Below are 19168 nucleotides of genomic sequence, written 5' to 3'. Positions count from 1 at the left end.
AGGACTTGCAGTGAATACATTAACAACTGTGTATGCATATTGTTCAGGATTTCATTTTAAAAGTTTTTGATAAATGATTTGAGCACTGAAAATGAAAATGATGTTTTGAAAAATGCTTCACATTGTTTTTGGGGATGTCACAAGAACTAAGAACATGTGAATGCACTGCAGTTTAATTGAAAGAAAAGTACATCATCATAAAATTATATCGAAACTGTTTGAATGAAAATATTCTGACTCAAACAATATGTATATATAAGTTAGATTAGTAGTCAGACCTGATCTGAGACTCATTATTTTACAGAAATGGACACTGCACCTTTATTTTCATCCCTAGCACTTTTATTAAATACTTACATGAAATAAAATATGAGGCAGTGCATGTCACAACAGGTCAAGTTGGTTATTGAAGAGCAGTTATTGAAGGCTTCCAGAAATTTCCTAGAACATAATTTTCCATTGTTTACTGCAGTACCTTTTCATTATTATTATTTTTATTTATTTCTTTTTTATATAAGTGTTCTTGACTTGAATGCGTTTGAGAGACAAAATAAAGCAGAAGGCCTGGGAATGGTTACTGAAGAAGGAACTCGTAAGTAGAATGAAACTGATTCCAGTAGCACTTAAAAGATTTGAGCTTCCTTCTTTAAAAAGAGCTTATTAAACTTGGCTTGAGTTTTCTGTTGTTAAACTGAATATAAATAATTGTAGGTTGTTAAACTGAGTATTTTTTACACTTATGAAATCTTTAGCAATAATTTTGATGAAAAAAAAAAAAGTAACTTCCAATCTTCTCATCTTGTATTTTTGTTATTTTTCTTCAATCCACAGTCATCGTACGTGAGCGTGGTATGTTTGGGTACAGTTTTCAATACTATTGTTCTGAAAGTCTGTTGCAAATACAGAAAGAAATCTCTAACTGCATCTTCTCGGACATCTTTAGGTTTAGTGTTATGGTCTGCAGCAAGTCGTGTGTCCAGCTTGGAAAAAGTTTGATGCTTTTTAATGAAATGTCATTCACATTTAAGGCATAATTTTATTCATAACTAACCATTTGCTTATTAGATATATAATGTGTAGTTTGTTTGTCTTTTTTTTGTTGTTGCTGTTTTTATTGGTTTTCCTTTTTCTTTCTTTTTTGTAACCACGGATGCATTGGAGTGCTGAATGCTTTGGCTTGGCTTTTGGACCCTTTTTCTTTTCATTAATATCAGTCTGTTTTCTTAAATTGCCTTAAAGCAGCATTGATTGTAATGATATTTAATGAGAACCTTCAGTTCTGAAGGATGCTATAAGACTGTGTTCCGCATATTTAATAATAAAAGCTGTCATGTAATCATTGTATCTATCTTTTAAAGGTGAAAAAGTGTTGCAGCATGATGAATTTACTCGAGATCTATTTAGATTTTTACAACTGCTCTGTGAAGGGCATAACAATGGTAAGCAAAATGAGTTAATTTCGGGGAAAAAATGATGAGTGCAAATGATAACCCTGTCCTTAATCACAGCTGACTATAATTCCTTTTAAGATTGTTTTTTTTTCCCTCTGGTTTAGTATTCTGAGGGATAGTGACACACCAGAAGTGTTAATTGTGGATGTTAATTTGAATTTTTAAGTCTTAATGTAATTTCAGATTTTATGCAGATCATTAACACCAAAACCTCCTGCAAAGACATATATGTTTAACAGCTCTTCAGTTATGTTTGTGTTGTGATATATTGTAGTTCAATATCCAGCACAGAAAATGAGCATCTATACCCAGAAAGGTACTGAAGAAAAGTATCTTCTCCATGAATACATAAAAACAATATTGTATTTTTCTTCCTTGTTCGCACTAACCTAGCACAAATCCCTTATTTATTTCAGATTTTCAAAATTACCTACGTACACAGATGGGCAACACCACAACAGTGAATATTATCATTAGTACGGTTGACTACCTCTTGCGTCTTCAGGTGAGGAAAAAATCAGAAAAAATTGAATGTAACATAATTTTCTTTCCTTCATTTTGATAAGTTCACATTTTGATAGAAACAAAGACAAGGTTCCTCTCTTCTGTCGGGGATATTAAAAAAAATAGTAAAATATAGAAAGAATTTGGATTTAATTTATTTTGTCTTTCTTATTAGGTTAGATGACTTCTCAGAATTCTTCATGAAACCGCGTGTTTGTTAATTTCATTGTTTACTTCAGTAGACAGGAGAGTTATATAAAAAAGTAAAAAGCCACTGTCATAGAGAAATGGATTAACTGAATGTCAGCTGATTCAGCTTCTAGTGATATGCATGCAGACAGTAAATACTGCTTTCAAAATCCTAAATTAGAAAATCTAATCTAGCTGTGCATTTTCCTAGGAATCAATCAGTGACTTCTACTGGTACTATTCAGGGAAAGATGTTATTGATGAATCAGGACAACGTAACTTCTCTAAAGCTTTGGCTGTCACCAAACAAATATTCAATTCTCTAACTGAATATATACAGGTAAATGGTTTTGCATTATCTGACCATGTGCTGTTATATGTTTGTAAACATTTGGGTTTTCTTATTTTTGACAGTTACATTGAATCACTGGCCCAGTGTAAAGTTTTTACTAAAATAATGGCTTCATACTGACATGATAGAATCTCCTTTTTTACATGCTACCTACCAAAGAAATGATAAGAAACTTTTTGGTGTAGCTTCATGGAAGCCTTAAATTTGTGTGTCATTTTGGTGTTTTGGTTTTTTGTTTGTTTATTCTTTCAGGTAGAAGCCTTAGCAAGGTGAAGTGTTATTTTGATTTTATATAAGGAAAAAATGTGTTTTTATTATTTTTATTTTTTTAGGGACCTTGCATTGGTAACCAACAGAGTCTGGCTCATAGTAGGCTGTGGGATGCAGTTGTTGGATTTCTTCATGTATTCGCCAATATGCAGATGAAACTTTCACAGGTATTTGCAAGAGCCAAGTAATACTTCTTTGTATCTGTTTATAAATTACAGTCAGGTGAACACTTTAAGCCGTGAATACTGGTTCTCGTTGGTTGCACGGGTTATTGCCATGTAAAGGTTCAACACTGAATCTTCCAATTAACATCTCCACACCACTCCTTTTAACCACCAGTTATTGCGCTGCACCTATCTTTTCTTACACAAAATCAATCCTCTCAACTCATTTACATCTTTCTGTTAGTAACAGCAGCAATTTAGTTCCTCCCTCCTTGTTGTCAAAACCTGACAATCTTACATCTGAAGCATCACTAAAAGCATGGTTCCTATGCTACATATAGAGGGCAAGATAAAAGCTGGGAAGGATTGGAAGAGGGAGGGAATGTGACACTCACCTTGTCCAGTTAATTCACCGCATCCAAGGGTGAACTGGATTTTTTTAGTCACAAGGGGACTAAAAATGTTCATTTCAGTATGTATGGCCTTGTAGAGCTTCACCCCACTGCTTGGTTTCAGTCCCATACACTCACTGAATGAAACATTGTGAAGTAATTTCCTCCCCTGTATTCAGTGTCTCTGCTACCCTCTGACTTGCTTAGACTTATTGCTGTTTTACAAAAGGATATCATAATTCTGTGGACACGTAAATTTTAGGTCCTTAATGTTAGTCATGAAATCATATTAGTTTTGTCAAATTCTGTACTGTATTCTCTAAACCTACTGAAGTATTAATTCTATTTAAGTGGTGGAACATTATGCCACTACATATTCCCTGTGAAGTGAAAAAGGATAGTTTCATTCTGAGAATACTGACAGATATATGGAGTACCAGCTTTGTGGGTTTCTGCTCTCCCTTATCTGCATTTTACTGTTTCATCATGCTTTATTAAAGCTCTTTGGTAATAATACATTTGCTGCAGTAACTTACCACACGATTGTTATAAGACCTTTGATAGTAATCATAATAATTACATTTTACTCAAGATTGTGAACTAAATTCACATGACTGTCCTGCGTGTTGTTTTATTCCAAATGTATCCCTCATAAATACTAAGAAAAAAATAACCGTATACTCTGTATTGTTTTGTGATTTGTTCTTTTTCTGTTTGTTCCATTTTTTAAATACAGGACTCTGCTCAAATTGAACTGCTTAAGGAACTGCTAGATCTGCTAAAGGATATGGTTGTGATGTTGTTGTCACTACTTGAAGGTTCGAGCCATTTCTCTCTTAATGATTAAATATTACTGTCTCAGCTCTACAGTGTCAACTCCAGTAATTATGTTAATATTTTTAAAATTTTCTTTATTTACCTCTAATTGTAAATAATGCCAGGATGAAACTGATTTTGTGTTTATTTAACAAATAGTCTGAAATAAGAATATCCATGAAAAAAGTGTCTTCTGAAGACAAGCATACTAGAAAAAAGTTTATAAAATGAAATATAGAAATGGAGTTTTTGGTTCAGTTCTCAGCATATAGTTCATCTATTTAAAATATAGAGGCACCAAGTAACCCACTGTTTTAACACTACTTAGGTAATGTTGTAAATGGAACGATTGGGAAACAAATGGTCGATACGCTTGTAGAATCATCGAGCAACGTCGAATTGATCTTGAAGTTTTTTGACATGTTTCTCAAATTAAAAGAATTAACTAATTCAGATGCTTTCAAAGAGCATGACCCAGATGGTAAGGGCATCATTTCAAAGAAGGATTTCCAGAAGTCAATGGAGGCTCAAAAACAATATATACAATCGGAGATTGAATTCCTGCTGTCATGTGCAGAAGCTGATGAAAATGATATGTTCAACTACATTGATTTTGTGGAAAGATTCCATGAACCAGCCAAAGATATTGGCTTTAATGTAGCAGTTTTGCTAACAAACCTTTCAGAGCATATGCCTAATGACTCACGCCTTCAGAGCTTACTTGAACCTGCAGAAAGTGTTCTTAATTACTTTGAACCATACCTTGGCCGTATTGAAATAATGGGTGGAGCCAAGAAAATAGAAAGAGTTTACTTTGAAATCAGTGAATCCAGTAGAATGCAATGGGAGAAGCCACAGGTGAAGGAATCCAAAAGGCAGTTCATATTTGATGTTGTAAATGAGGGTGGAGAGCAAGAAAAAATGGAGCTCTTCGTCAATTTCTGTGAAGACACAATCTTTGAAATGCAGTTAGCATCCCAAATCTCCGAAACCGATTCAGCTGAGAGACCTGAGGAAGAGGAAGAAGAAGAGCCTTGCTATGTTGTGGATATCCGAGATGATGAGGAAGAAGAAAAGTCCCTGGAATCTCCTTCAGCTTTTGCAATGGCCTGTGCTGCAGTCAAGAAGAACGTAACCAACTTTGTTAAAATGGTCACTGTGAAGAACCTAAGAAAACAGTACAGGAAAGTTAGAAAGATGACAGTAAAAGAGTTGGTGAAAGTGTTTTTCTCTTTTTTCTGGATCCTATTCATAGGGGTGTTCCAACTGTTCTTTACTATAGTGTGGGGGATTTTCCAGATTCTTTGGAGCACCGTATTTGGGGGTGGACTGGTTGAAGGAGCCAAAAACATTAAAGTTACTAAAATACTGGGGGACATGCCTGACCCAACACAGTTTGGAATCCATGATGATGTAACGGAAGGAGAAAAAACTGAAGGTGCTGAGCATGGCATTAGAGATGAACTTGTGCAGTTTGTAAAGGGTGAAAAGGGAGACACTGATATAATCTCAGATATTTTCGGCATTCCTACTAAGAAAGAAGGTGGCTCAAAACATGGTCATGATGCTGGACTTGGAGATATTGCAGAAATGCTCGGTTCTGATATCCAGTCTTCTCTGGAAAACAATGTTCGTAAGAAAAAAGGATTACAGGTATGTGAACGAGATTTTGTAATTCTTTCCAGGAAATAATAATACACACAAATTACTGGATTTGCTAGTAGCAACTGAATTATTTGCAAGGTAACAGACTGATAAATGTTATTAAATGTAATTAAATACAGTAAAATAACCTTTTTCCAGTTACTTGAAGTAGATTTGCCTGAAATTAGTTTTACTTTAGTGTCTATTGCGGTTTCATACTTTTTTTATTGCTTACTAAGAATTTATTTTGTTCCATTCCGCTGAGGTGAATGTATTTTATAACTCTGATCTGAGCTAAACATCAAAAAATGTTGGTTTTACCTTATCTGAAGGGATTGTTTGAAAAGTATGCTTAGACGATTGTGAGATGTGTCAGTAAAATTTTAGTGGATCGTCTATCCAACAAAGATAGATAGATTGAGAAGATACACTGCATCCAAAAAAGTAGTTTAGGTTTTTATCAGATTTCATTTTCATCAGTTGCTTTTGACAAAGTAATTGAGCTTTGTAATGCCTACTAATTACTTTTTAAGATCTTTTTCAGATATTTGATGCTGTCATTGATACAGTACATTATTCTTCATTTTATAATTGGAAAGAGACAAATCGATGTTCATTTTTTACACAACCAGTAACTGCACTGAGTCTTTTTGAGTGAACTTTATATTTTAGGGTATAGTCTGGATGTAGTTACTTATCTTTGTCATCTGATAACAGTGAGTAATCAGGTTATTCAGTTATCTGTACTAGTTACAGTATTGATAATACAGTGTTTAAAAAAAAAAAGTCTTGTCTGAGCTGTCTATTTAAATGAAATCTACATCTTTACTAGTGTAAACCATTATAAAAAGATGCAGTGTGGTAATATTTTATTTCTTAGAAAACAGTTACTAATATTATCAAAAATTCATTTGAAAGGGTTCATTTTGACAGTTTATATTTTTCACAGATATCTGAAACTGCAAAAGAAAGTGAAGCAGAAAGAAAAGTGGAAGCTGAGAAGGCTGAGTAAGTTATCTTTACACAACTGCTCTTTAATTCCTTGCTACTTCCTAATATTAGATAACTTTGCCATAATGAATCTAAGCAATATTTTGTATAGCCTCTAAAAGGTAGCAGTACATCCCAGTGGACAACAAAATTCTAATATAAATGTATTGGCAGAATTTAACATTTCTGCATGTAAAAGTTCACGATCATTGTCTTAAAAAAAAAAAAAATTAAAAAATTTAAGAAATGAGCAGCAGTCCTGAAGAAATGTCTGCTACTTGTCAATACTACAAGACAATAATGCGTAGCAGTTTCACAGCTAATCTGCATATAAAACCAAATGTTCTGAATGAGAATTACTTCAAGATTAATGCATTTACAGTGCAGGAGTTCATCTGGGCGTTTTATGTAGCTGATCTTTTCTTCTAGCATGGAAGATGGTGAGAAACAGGATAAGGCAAAGGAAGAACAGTCTGAGCAGCCAGAAGAAGGAAAAACGAAGAAAAAGAAGCGAAGGCATGGACAAAAAACTGAGAAACCTGAGGCTGTTATGGCTAATTTCTTCAAAGCTTTGGAAATATATCAAACAAAAATGCTTGTAAGGTTTTTCATAAATTCTATTTAACATTTGTTCATATAATAGAATGCTTGATTGAAATTATAAAAAAAAATAAATAAACAAACATCGGCATGTGTTTTATAAAGGCTGGCAGTATTGATTCTTTTGTAATTTTTTGTAATACTTGGTGGAATTATATAAATAGCAAGTGTATATATATAGTGTGTGCCTAACGGGACAGATTAGGTAACTCCTGAGCTCCTTGTTAGGAGGTCTGTTTTGTTATCTAGTTTCTAGAATCTTTAATTTTACTTTTTAAATAGGGAGTGCCCACAGTTCTACAGCATCTTTCTTTGCTCTTAAAAAGTCAAATTAAGAACTCTCTGAAAACCTCCTGTGTAGTTTATTCCAGCAGTTCTCTAATAGATTTCCTCCCATACAGTTTCTGTTTGTCTTCTTATTGCATTTGATGTCCATTATTTTACCATTAAATGGCAGAACAGACTGCCAAGAAATGCACTGCTTGTTTTAACTGGCATATGAGGGCAGCACAAATTATGTTTTTACATTCTTAGAAAACTCAATGCTTTCCTTCCTCATTTTGATGTTATCTGAAGGTCATCACTAATTTCTTTATGTTTTTCCACTTCATCTACAGCACTACCTGGCAAGGAATTTTTACAACTTACGGTTTCTTGCTCTGTTTGTTGCATTTGCCATCAACTTTATTCTGCTGTTTTACAAGGTAAGCTTTTGCATTATTCTTTAAATGTTTTTTGGTTACTTCCAGAGGAATATTTAATGTTGTTTTTTGGGCTGTTTTAGCAAAACAAGTATTACAGTCCCTTAAAACACAAACTAAATGCATATTATAATATTTTAAGCTTCATATTTAAAATTTGTCATGTGACCTATTTTGGCTTTTCTTCACTCAGAATGAATGAAAACAGAAGCTGAATTTGTGTTTCTAGGCATTTTTTATTTTTTTATTACTTTTGCCTACATCTGTTTGTCTTTCCGTTGTTTATTTTGACAAACAATGGAAATTTAAAATCCAGCTAAAACAACTGGTGGATTTTTTTGTTGGTGGTGTTTTTTTGTTTTGTTTTAAATCTCATCTGTTTTAAGGGTATGGAAAGGCTTGATTATTACGAGCTATTATATTATTATATTTCCCCTTTTTCTAAGAAGTCCTACTGACTAAGGTCATTTTTTTTCCTCAGGAAATACTTTGTACATGATTTCAGAATCAGATATTGCCAGATAACTGCATTTGCTTTTCCTAGATTTTCTTTTCAGTGAAATGAGATTACGTGGAAAATTTAGCCGTGAAAATGAATTGATGTTACTGTTCAAAGTTAATGGTCTTATCTACTATCTTCACAAGAACAGGCTTTAGAAACATCAGTTATTAGGAAGAACTTAGGGATTTGTCAGTATATTAAAGGAAAAGCTTTGAAGTTTATTGTGTGTTCAAATTTCTCTTAGGTGACAGAAGAGCCACTTGATGAAGTGGAGGAAGACACTAATCTCTGGAACTCTTTTGAGGAAGAGGAAGAGGAGGAAGGAATGGTATTTTTTGTTTTGGAAGAAAGTACAGGTTACATGGCACCCACTCTCAGAGCACTGGCAGTTATTCATACTATCATCTCCTTTGTCTGTGTGATTGGATACTACTGCTTAAAGGCAAGTTCTGAATCGTATCTACATTTGGTAAAGCATGTTGTTCCAAAGTGATTTTTGGAGCTGAAATTAAAATACCTGTTTTTATCGTCTTCTTGCAAATTAGTATGTAGATGAAACCAAAACCATTCTATGATTCCAGGCTTTCCTCACATCCTAGGTCTGCCAGGGATGGAATTAACTTTTTACATATTACTGTGTATGTCTGGATTAGAGCTTGAGACAGTGTTGGCAGCATCCACATTTTGGTTATTGCTGAGCAGTGCTTGCACACTGTGAACATTTTGTCTTCTTTACCCACTCCACGTGACCCCCAGTGAGTATGCTGGGAGTGGGCAGAGGATGGGAGTATGCACAGCTGGGAGAGCAAACCAAACTGGCTAAGCAGCTATTCCATACCATATAATGTTTTACACAATAAGAAAAGCCAGGCTTGGTAGTAGAACTTGTTTTCCAAGGTGGCTGTTGTTTGGCATTGATTTGCTTGTGGAAAATGGGGAGTGATCTCTTTTACATCACTTCTTTTTTCTCCTCTTCAAACTGTTTTTGACTCAAGACAAAGTCTTCTTGCTTTTGTTGTTCCTGCTCTTTCCTGTTCTATTAGGAGTGGGGCAAAGTGAGTAAGTAGCTGTGTGGGTACTTAGTTTTCACCTCAGTACCTTCAGTTTTATAAGGTAATAAGGCAATACAGTAGCATTTAAACCACTCAGCATAGAGAGTTCTCGGTTTTATGTTTAAATGGTAGCCAAAATTTTACATTGATCAAATCCTCTGTTTTAGCAGGAATTAGCCTGAAAGAAGAAAGGCAGTAGTACCACCAGCAGCGTCAAATTTGAATTTTTGGGTATAATGGCAAGCTTGCTTTGTATGAGGTTATGAAGGAAAACAATTGAAACAAACTATTCTAGCTCACCAAGGCAATCTATCTTTCTCAGTCCCATGTTCCTCTTCTTATTGTTGACTTGCACATTCTGGAGTTTAAAGTTATACTGTGTTTACATTACCAGACTATTATTACAGAATAGCAGGACTGTTAGCTGTCAACAGAATTACAAAATCAAGATAGTAAATGCAGTGGTGTCTTGAATCTTGTTTTATGTTTTAAGTTTAATTTCATTATTTAGTATGAACATATATGTAGATTATTCATGACATTCTAAGAGCTGCTTGTTTATCAGTAGCAGAAATCAACACTATCACTGGGATGAGATCACCTCAGTCACATCATTGTCTCCAGTTGTCAGAATTGTTTGGGTTTACATAGTAGTATAAAGAGTACAATGTAGATAGGACATTACAGTTTCAAGCAATATAAAAACCTTAACTAAGCTGTCCACTGTTCATTATCATAGGTCCCTTTGGTTGTATTCAAGAGAGAAAAGGAGGTAGCTAGGAAGCTGGAATTTGATGGATTATACATAACTGAACAACCCTCTGAAGATGATATTAAAGGACAGTGGGATCGCCTGGTTATAAACACACCGTATGTAAAATTAAGTGTATAAATATGAATGGTTTATATATATATTGTAGTTTATTAAGCCATTGATATAGAACCTAACCTGTTCACAAACATCTACTTCATCTAAAAGAAAGGCATTTTTACTCTGTATTAGATACTGCAGTAGTAGATTCTAATTTGAAATCTGCCTTTTCATGGTTTGCAAGAATTGTGCATCTCTTTTCACAGTCTCTCTCCAAGGCATTTTACAAGTTAGTCGCTACTGAGAATTTTCCCTGCCTCAGTTTCATATTCATACTGTATAGTATTATTCTCTCCTGCATCTTTTTCCCCATTTCTTGCTAACAAAATTTATGAATTACAAGGAAATTAAAATAAGTGTAAAATAGAAACTGCAGAATTTCAGTAGGCCCAACAGGTGTAACTGTCAGGTTGTATGCGTTAGCAAAAACTACAGCAATCATACGCTGATTCTAGGAGACTCACCTGCTGTTCTGTATGATACAGATGCAGCCAAGAGAAAGAAAAATGTCAGTGGGCTCTTCCTGCTGAGCTATAGGTCACCTTGAGTTTCTTTCCCTACTCCAGATTCTGTCCAACAAAAATAGCTAGATACACGATTCAGTCTAAACTGTCACAAAGAAATGCTGTCAAACAGGTTATTTCTGAGTAAACCTAGCACAATTTAATTTGAAGAGATACATTTTCAGCTTTTATTTCAAGATAATTTTATAAGCAACAGGCATTTGCCCTTGGGCACATTAATAAAAACCAGAAATGTGGGTAACGAGTTGATTTTAATCTTTGACTGAAAAAATGCATAAACATGTTCCACCAATATGGCACATGTTTTCACAGTATAAGGGAAGTAACAAAGTTAGAAGTTACAGTGCAGTTTTTGCTAACATGTATGGATGCACAAATAACTATTTGATAAAAACAAGATAGCAAAAATCACCAACTCAGTGTATTGGTTACACTATGCTGTCTAACAGCCAAAATATCCTGCTTATCAGACATACCATTTTTTTGGTGCACACATTGGTACTTTGATTATATTTACAGCATTCACATTACCAGAAATTCTGGAATGCCTTATTTTCCTACAGAGAATTAAGAATTCTTCATTTCTTTTAGCTTCAAATTTAGACTACAGCAGGTGGTCACTTGATTACAATTTTTTTTTTTAATGTTGACAAAATATTTTTCAATCCAGAATGATCTTTTCTTTTGTGTGGAGACAGCTGAATGCTGGAAAATCAGAATAAACAGCAGTAAAATAAATACTAGAAAGCTATCTAGATGCTCAGCCAGCCTATCCTCAGCAAAAATAAGCATGAATTAATTAATAAGATGATATATTGCCGGCTTATTCCAACTGACACGCTGTACAGCCTGTTCTTAGCATGCTGCACTATCTAGTTAAGTTAAATGAAAGATTAATGTTAATTTAACCTAATGAAATGTTCCTTCTGATGGGAACTAACTCATAAGGTTTAGTGGCTATATCATCAGGTTCCCATTGCTGGAGGGTACACACTGCTATGAATATGCTGAGTTCTGCTTTTTATAACTTAAAAAAATATTTTAAAAGACAGGATACCCTGGAAAGGATATACACACAAACTGCCTCCAATAGGGACAAACTTGGCTTACAGGCATAAGAAATCAAAGAAAGAAGTAACAGTATAGAGGAATGGACCAGAATGTGTTGTGTCACTGAATCTATTTATTTATTTATCTTCATTTTATCAGAATTGTCCTTTAGCTTAAAGAGATTTTTGTGTTGTTTTTTTTTGTTTGTTTGTTTTGTTTTGTTTCGTTTTTTTACTCGCCTGTATTAGATTTCATTCTGTGGAGCAGCAAAAAGGCCAAAAGGCCTCAAACCTGCCTCTTCCACAGTTATCAGTCTGGTGGCTACAACTCACCACTGTTTCCAGCAACATCCAAAAAACGGAGAGAGAAAAACCCACATAAAATATAGTAAGACTGTCAGTCCTTAGGAATAGCAGTCTCACCTCTATTCTTACGACAGTTCAAGAACAGATCAGTTTGAAGGGCAGGGAATCTTCACTGATAGCATAAAACATTTTCTCATGTAGGTAACAGCTGTTGTATTTCTTAGTGTCTGCTGTAGATTTCCTAGATAAATCCAGTTGCTTATGGAAGCATCGTGGTTGCTCATGACTGAAAAAAAAAAAAAAAGAAAAAAAAAAACAAAACAGGGAATTTTCAAAAAAATGTACGACACCTAAAATAGTTGCAATTTACTGCTCCATTTCTTTCTCTTTTGTATGCTTGTCTTGTAATTACCAAGAAGGATATGGCTGCTCAGAAGCAGAGACTAGAAAAACCTCTTTAACTGAACTGTCTTGCAGCTCTAGAATGACGTTTTAACCTTGTTTTGTTATGAACTTCCAGATCCTGTGAAAACAATATGATAACACCTGAGAGCAAAGTGACCACTATCTGATTTTTTTTCAAAACATCACTGCAGGTTTTGTGCATGTAGCTTTTTCTTTTTCTTCTTTTTCTTTTAGCAAATCACATTTGTAACTAAAGGGAAAAAAAAAAAAAGATAATACAGTGACTACTGTTTCAAAGAGGCTGCCCTGGTAGCTGTTGTTCACACCAAAAGAAATTGTTCTCCTAATTCAAAGTATGAGTGAATGAAATCATACCAGAATCTGCAATGATTGTGAATTTTTATTGTTTTTTGTTTTGTTTTTCCCATTACAAGCTGGATAACTTGGAATATTTTTGCCTTATCTATGCAGGTCCTTTCCTAACAATTACTGGGATAAATTTGTAAAACGAAAGGTGAGCTTTTCATATACAAATAATTGCGAACTGAAATGTTTGTGAAAATCAGTGCTGTGGTACATCTCCCAGTGCACAGGTAGTTCCTAGTGTATGTGGAAGAGGGAGGGAGAAAGAATGCTTTGGTTTAGTTCCTCAACACACTCAATAACCTTGTGCTGTCAATCAGCCATCTAGGTCCATTCTAAAGCCATTGTCATCTTTAGTATATAAAGCCCACTCATCCCCTAAAAAAGGAAAAACATGTCAGCTTAAATGATGATAAATTATACAGAAGCTTTCAGATAATGGCATTTAATGCTTCTATTTTTCTTTCATATGCTCCTTACCTATCTCTGGTCCTCTTGGGAGTTCTCACTGTTCAAAGTAATGTTAACTGCAAGAGAGTGGGTTGGTTGGTTGGTTTGGAGAGGCTCATAGTTTTTGTTTTGCTTTTTTTTTTTTTTTAATTTTTAATTTCTAACAGCTACTGGTTTAAGGTAACAGTTACTGAAGTCTTTCTCTGACCAAAAAACTCTTTCCTTCCATTTTTAGGTTATTAACAAATATGGAGACTTGTATGGAGCAGAGCGTATAGCAGAACTTCTGGGTTTGGATAAAAACGCCCTTGATTTCAGTCCGGTGGAAGAGAGCGAACCAGAAGCAGCATCTCTTGTATCATGGTACGACTTCAGAACTTTACAGATTAATTGTATGTTGTTGTAGCTTCCCTTTCAAAGATAAGAAATGGGTTTTATATTGAAATTGTAGTGATACTTTCCTCTGTATGGAAAATTCAAATGGCTAAGTCTTCCTTATGAAGAATTACAATAAGCAAGTGTGTTTTAAGGCACGCACAAAAGAAGCAAACCAACAGAGAGAAAAGTATTGATAACAGGTATTTACATGTCAGATATCTAGACAAAATTCAGAGATGCCTTCCCTAATTGCTGAAGTCAGGAATCCAAGTGATTGTAAGTATCCCAATCATAATTTCATTGGTGATTTAGGCTCCTATGACAGTTTGGCTTTTATAAGACATGCAAAAGGATTTCTGTTCACCAATTATCTTCCAATGGTTACTGAAAACATTATCACTTTTTCTTTTGGTAATTTTGGCAACATTTTACACTAGAGGGAACAATTGCCATCTAAATTTCCAACAGGTAGGATGCATATCTCATTACTTTTAACACACTTTTTAATTTTTGTAAGTCTGGAACAGGCCAGTGTCACTGCTAGTGAAATCATTCCACTCTGCATAGATGCTGAGACTAAAAGAACTCTCTCTGAAAAATGAAGTATCTAAAAAGCCCAGATAATTAAACAGCAAATACACATCACCACCTCCAATAACATGCATATGAAATGCATAACACAGTTGGTTTGTAACTTGAATTGTAACTTAATGCATTTCAAATCTGGTGTTTCCTAGGCTAAGTTCCATTGATACGAAGTACCACATTTGGAAGCTTGGTGTTGTTTTCACCGATAATGTAAGTATGTTAACCTAGAGGAATATTCTTTGATTTACTCTAAATGCAAATGTACGTCTTCCAATACCTGCTTTATATTAGACAAATATATTTTGCGTGAGTAGTATTGAATTATGGAGCCATTTTTTAAAATAGTTTTTCTGTCTTGCCTTGAAGCAAATGACTTTGTGTTTGAATTTTGATTCCAAAGGGAAATAAATACTTAGTCACCATTAACATAATGCCAGCATTTGGGAAGATAAAGCTACATTCATTTAATTTTGAATAAACCACATTAGCAACCAAAGGTGTCTTTTCTCAGATCAAATACAGCACAAAGAAGCTTACCCTTTTTTATTCTTGAATTTGCTTTATATGGTTGGTTAATTCTCTGCTTTCATGCCTCCTCTGAAAGGCTCAAAAGTACATTAAAATACCCCTTCCTGTCAATTTTCTTTTTTGTATCTTTATGAGAACACCCAAGTAAAGAGAAAACCAAGGTGAAGGAAGTGAAGAAGTGTAAATTCAATATACGCTAGAAGTACACTGAACTACTGTTTATGAATAAGATATTTTCTATCATATCAAACTGCATTCAGGTTCACTACTCATTAAAAATAAGCTGTATTGTGGGCCGTATGTCTTCTTGGCATCTTGAGACTTAAAAATATTGAAGTGCTTTAAAAATAATATAATGCATTTTACCTTCTTCAGAATCAGTCTTAAAACTAAGTGCTGTGTAACAAGCTTCCTAACCAAGCCAGTTTTAAGGTAGGGGATTTCAGTGCTCATAACATATATGCTGAAAACTGTATTTAAATATGTAATATGTAGAGTTCTCATTAGCATAACTAAGCAATAAACACAGTTTAAATGAACAGTGGAGTTGATAGGAGACGGTCTTTTTGAACAAGTGTACTGGAGATGCTGCATTCAGATTGCATCACATTATTTGTACTACATTAAAATCAGATCATTATAGCTTTACTTCATTCCAAATTTCCTTCTCTCTGCAGTCATTTTTGTACTTAGCTTGGTACACAACTATGTCTATCCTTGGGCACTACAACAATTTCTTTTTTGCTGCTCATCTGCTGGACATTGCTATGGGATTCAAGACATTGCGAACTATTTTGTCCTCTGTCACTCACAATGGCAAACAGGTTAGTATTACATATAAAGGTTTGAAATTAATGCACTTTGTAACAATATTAGTAAAAGTCCTCTGGGCTACTTAGGAAATATTACAATACAATCCATTTTGATAATGAATAGTTTAAAGAGCAGACTCCTCCAAGTCCTCTGCAGCACATTTAGGACATGTCAATTCCTACAGAAATATTACAATCTATACTCAAGGAGTGCTGATTACTAGAACTGTTTTGTATACAATAAAAATATGCATCATTTCAGAAGAATACTTGAGTACAAATTATGACCTAAGCAGACTTTTCTGTATGCTCTATGTTGAACACAGTGGTTGCGATAACTGACAGGAATTCACAATCTCTCCTTAGCTACAGTGGTAATAATGATCTGAGAACAACTGAGATTTCAATACTTAGCTAGTAAGAATGTTCTTAGAGGAATGGACATTCTGCATTGTGGAGTTTATTTATGTCACTATGTCCCAAAAATATCATGCTAAAATCCTATTCAAAAATTAATTGTAGAATCTTGTATGGGGTGTCAGTCTTTGATTTTTGTGCTGTGTAAGTTTACATACCAACAAAAGCAAACTTTACATTAATGCTTTTTTTTTAATATATAATACAGTTGAGAAACTTAAACCTAACAAAACTCCCCAAACATTCAATTTCAAACACATTTCATTTGTTCTCAAATGTAGCATGTACTCTAAGTCTATTCTTACTGTCTGTAAGGCATGTAAGAACATATTAAGGAATGTAACTTTTTGAAGAGTCATAAAAGCATCCTCCTTAGTTTAACTTAGATATTCTTTGTGAGACCATCTTCCATATTGTTTTGCATGCAAGCAGTTTAGAGTGCCACTTAACCTGTATACTTATCCAAGCAATGGGGATATTTTAAAGCTGTCATTACTTTTCTCTTTAGTTCCCTTCTTGGGAAGCACACCCTATGATATCTCTTCCATACTTAAGGCTAAGCCAGTTCATCAGTTTTGAAGGAATCAAATTGAAACCTACATTCATGTCATGTCTCCATATACAGCTTGTGCTTACTGTAGGACTCCTGGCTGTAGTTGTGTATCTTTACACTGTTGTGGCGTTCAACTTCTTCCGCAAATTCTACAATAAAAGTGAAGATGAAGATGAACCAGATATGAAATGTGATGACATGATGACAGTAAGTAAAACACCACTAGCAGGCTTCAAATCTCACTCTGAAATCTTATATGGATCATCTAGCCCAATATCATATAAAATGATGTTTTCATTGTTAAACCCATCCATCTCTCCTTCTTGCTATACAGTCATTTTCAAAATGTTTACAGTTTTAAAATTCTCTCTGCGTTCTCCTGTGGTCTAAATTCTCGTAGAGACAGCACATACTCAAAGTACATGGAACAAATTTTGTGAAAAACTAAAAGCAGTTGTGTTATTGAGGCATACATAAAGAACAGTTCAGCCTGCTTACAGCTGATAATTTAGTCATGAAGAAATCAAGGGTGAGTACAAAAGGGAGTATTAAAGGGAATGATAATCTATCACTAATAATTTCCCTTATGATTTCCACCTACTGCAACAGCAAACAACAATATTGAGTTTGTGGACACCTTATTTCTTTCATGGAACAGCCGCTGCCTGCTTTAAGTGCAAAAGTAGAGAAAGATACCTCAGAATAGAGGTTTGCAACATATTTCAACTAATAATTTTCTCTGTTCTGAAACTTTCAATCAAACAGTCAGTGTAACACACGTGTACAAATGATATGAAGTATGAAAGCTGTCTGAGTGATACTGTTTTAAATGATCCCTCTATGGGCTTGAATTTAATGTTCTGGTCATAAAATGGATGTACTAATGGGAATCATTCAACTTGGTCATATTTTAAACCACTTTGCCAAGCGAGGCAAAAACACAAATTGGAATTGACTTAAATGTGATTAAAATGGCAAATGCATTTCATATCAAGGGTAAAGCTGCATTCTAGAAATGGACGTATAGTTTTGTTTAGTGTTTGCCTGTGAAAGGCCAGCTGTCTCACTTCATGGTAATTATTTAGCACTACATCTGCTGTCTAATACGATTTCAGAACCCTAGTTAGTGTCAGAATCTTATATTCTGTTACTTAAGGTGGATTACAAAATTCTGTAGCTGATTCAGACAGAAACATTACATCGATGGGTAGATTGTAAAATGTTTACATAGTTTAAGAATCCACATTTTTAAAGATCAACCCTTGAAGGCTTCTATGTTTAAAAAAATAAAACACAGCAACATTCCTATAAAGTGATTTCTTTCACATCAAACTGAACAGAGCGTGTTTCTGAGATCATAAATAATTTAAAATATACTGAAACAAACTACATCTAGTACCGCAAAATGAAATTATCCAAAAACCACTTAAGCACAGACAGATTTACCTGCTGTGAATAATATATCAACATTTTCTAACAATAATTCCTGAATCCCATTACAAGACTTTGAAAAGAACACACTATTTAAGATGCTTACCAGTTTTGGTTCAGTGTATGGTACGTGAGGAATGGTATTACTTCTTCTGTTTCTATAACTTTTGTAAAAGAATGAGTAGGGCAAAATAATTCATGAGAAATAAAATTTCCCACTTTTTTTTTTTTTTTTAGTGTTACCTATTCCACATGTATGTAGGTGTAAGAGCTGGTGGTGGCATCGGGGATGAAATTGAGGATCCTGCTGGAGACCCTTATGAAATGTATCGAATTGTCTTCGACATCACATTTTTCTTCTTTGTCATTGTTATCCTACTGGCCATTATTCAAGGTATTTTCAATTAAGTTAGCAGAAACTGTCAGAATTAAGTGTAATTCAGTCTGCAGTGCATTTAAATAACATTTATGTTTAAGGTAAATTATGCAGTATTGCTTTAAAGGCTTATTTCTGAGCTGGTAAAGTCATTAACTGTGAAAGTTATAATTATAAACTTGTTTTATAAATAATGCATTCTACCAAATATTACACAATGTACTAGAAACATAACTTACCTTGATTACAGCATTTATGATATCTCAACAGCTCCTCAGCAATGACAGTTTGTGGAGGATCACTCTTTCTGCTAAGAATACCATTTAAACTTGGAGAGACTTACTGTAGGCTCTTTTCACAGCATTAGTTTGGAGCTAGTCATTCCCCTTGGGTTTTTTTCTCTGACAAGGCATCATGGCCACATACCCATTCCCTCCTCTCGTTAGAGGATGATTTTCAGTTCTAATCTGTTGGCAATTGTGGCTTGCAG

The 19168-nt window shown here is 34.3% G+C and overlaps 1 protein-coding gene across 3 annotated transcripts in view; it reads left to right on the top strand.

Annotated features, from left to right (window-relative positions):
* RYR3 (ryanodine receptor 3) overlaps positions 1–19168 on the top strand; it is a 164034-nt gene that overhangs the window by 140833 nt on the left and 4033 nt on the right. For all 3 annotated transcript variants that reach the window (XM_085549030.1, XM_085549031.1, XM_085549032.1), the window contains 19 exons: positions 519–592; positions 832–849; positions 1359–1439; positions 1868–1956; positions 2356–2484; positions 2829–2933; positions 4059–4140; positions 4467–5791; positions 6732–6790; positions 7202–7370; positions 7990–8076; positions 8820–9017; positions 10367–10497; positions 13254–13296; positions 13831–13958; positions 14711–14771; positions 15767–15913; positions 16944–17078; positions 18540–18696. In XM_085549030.1, the coding sequence (XP_085405156.1) occupies positions 519–592; positions 832–849; positions 1359–1439; positions 1868–1956; positions 2356–2484; positions 2829–2933; positions 4059–4140; positions 4467–5791; positions 6732–6790; positions 7202–7370; positions 7990–8076; positions 8820–9017; positions 10367–10497; positions 13254–13296; positions 13831–13958; positions 14711–14771; positions 15767–15913; positions 16944–17078; positions 18540–18696 (3218 nt within the window). The remainder of the gene's footprint in view (positions 1–518; positions 593–831; positions 850–1358; positions 1440–1867; positions 1957–2355; positions 2485–2828; positions 2934–4058; positions 4141–4466; positions 5792–6731; positions 6791–7201; positions 7371–7989; positions 8077–8819; positions 9018–10366; positions 10498–13253; positions 13297–13830; positions 13959–14710; positions 14772–15766; positions 15914–16943; positions 17079–18539; positions 18697–19168) is intronic.

Source organism: Coturnix japonica, chromosome 5 (genome assembly GCF_054131305.1).
Source record: "Coturnix japonica strain WE chromosome 5, WE-NBRP24, whole genome shotgun sequence".
NCBI classification, from domain to species: Eukaryota; Metazoa; Chordata; class Aves; order Galliformes; family Phasianidae; genus Coturnix; species Coturnix japonica.
Note: the sequence above shows the minus strand (reverse complement) of the source record. Positions and strands in the feature narration are given on the sequence as shown.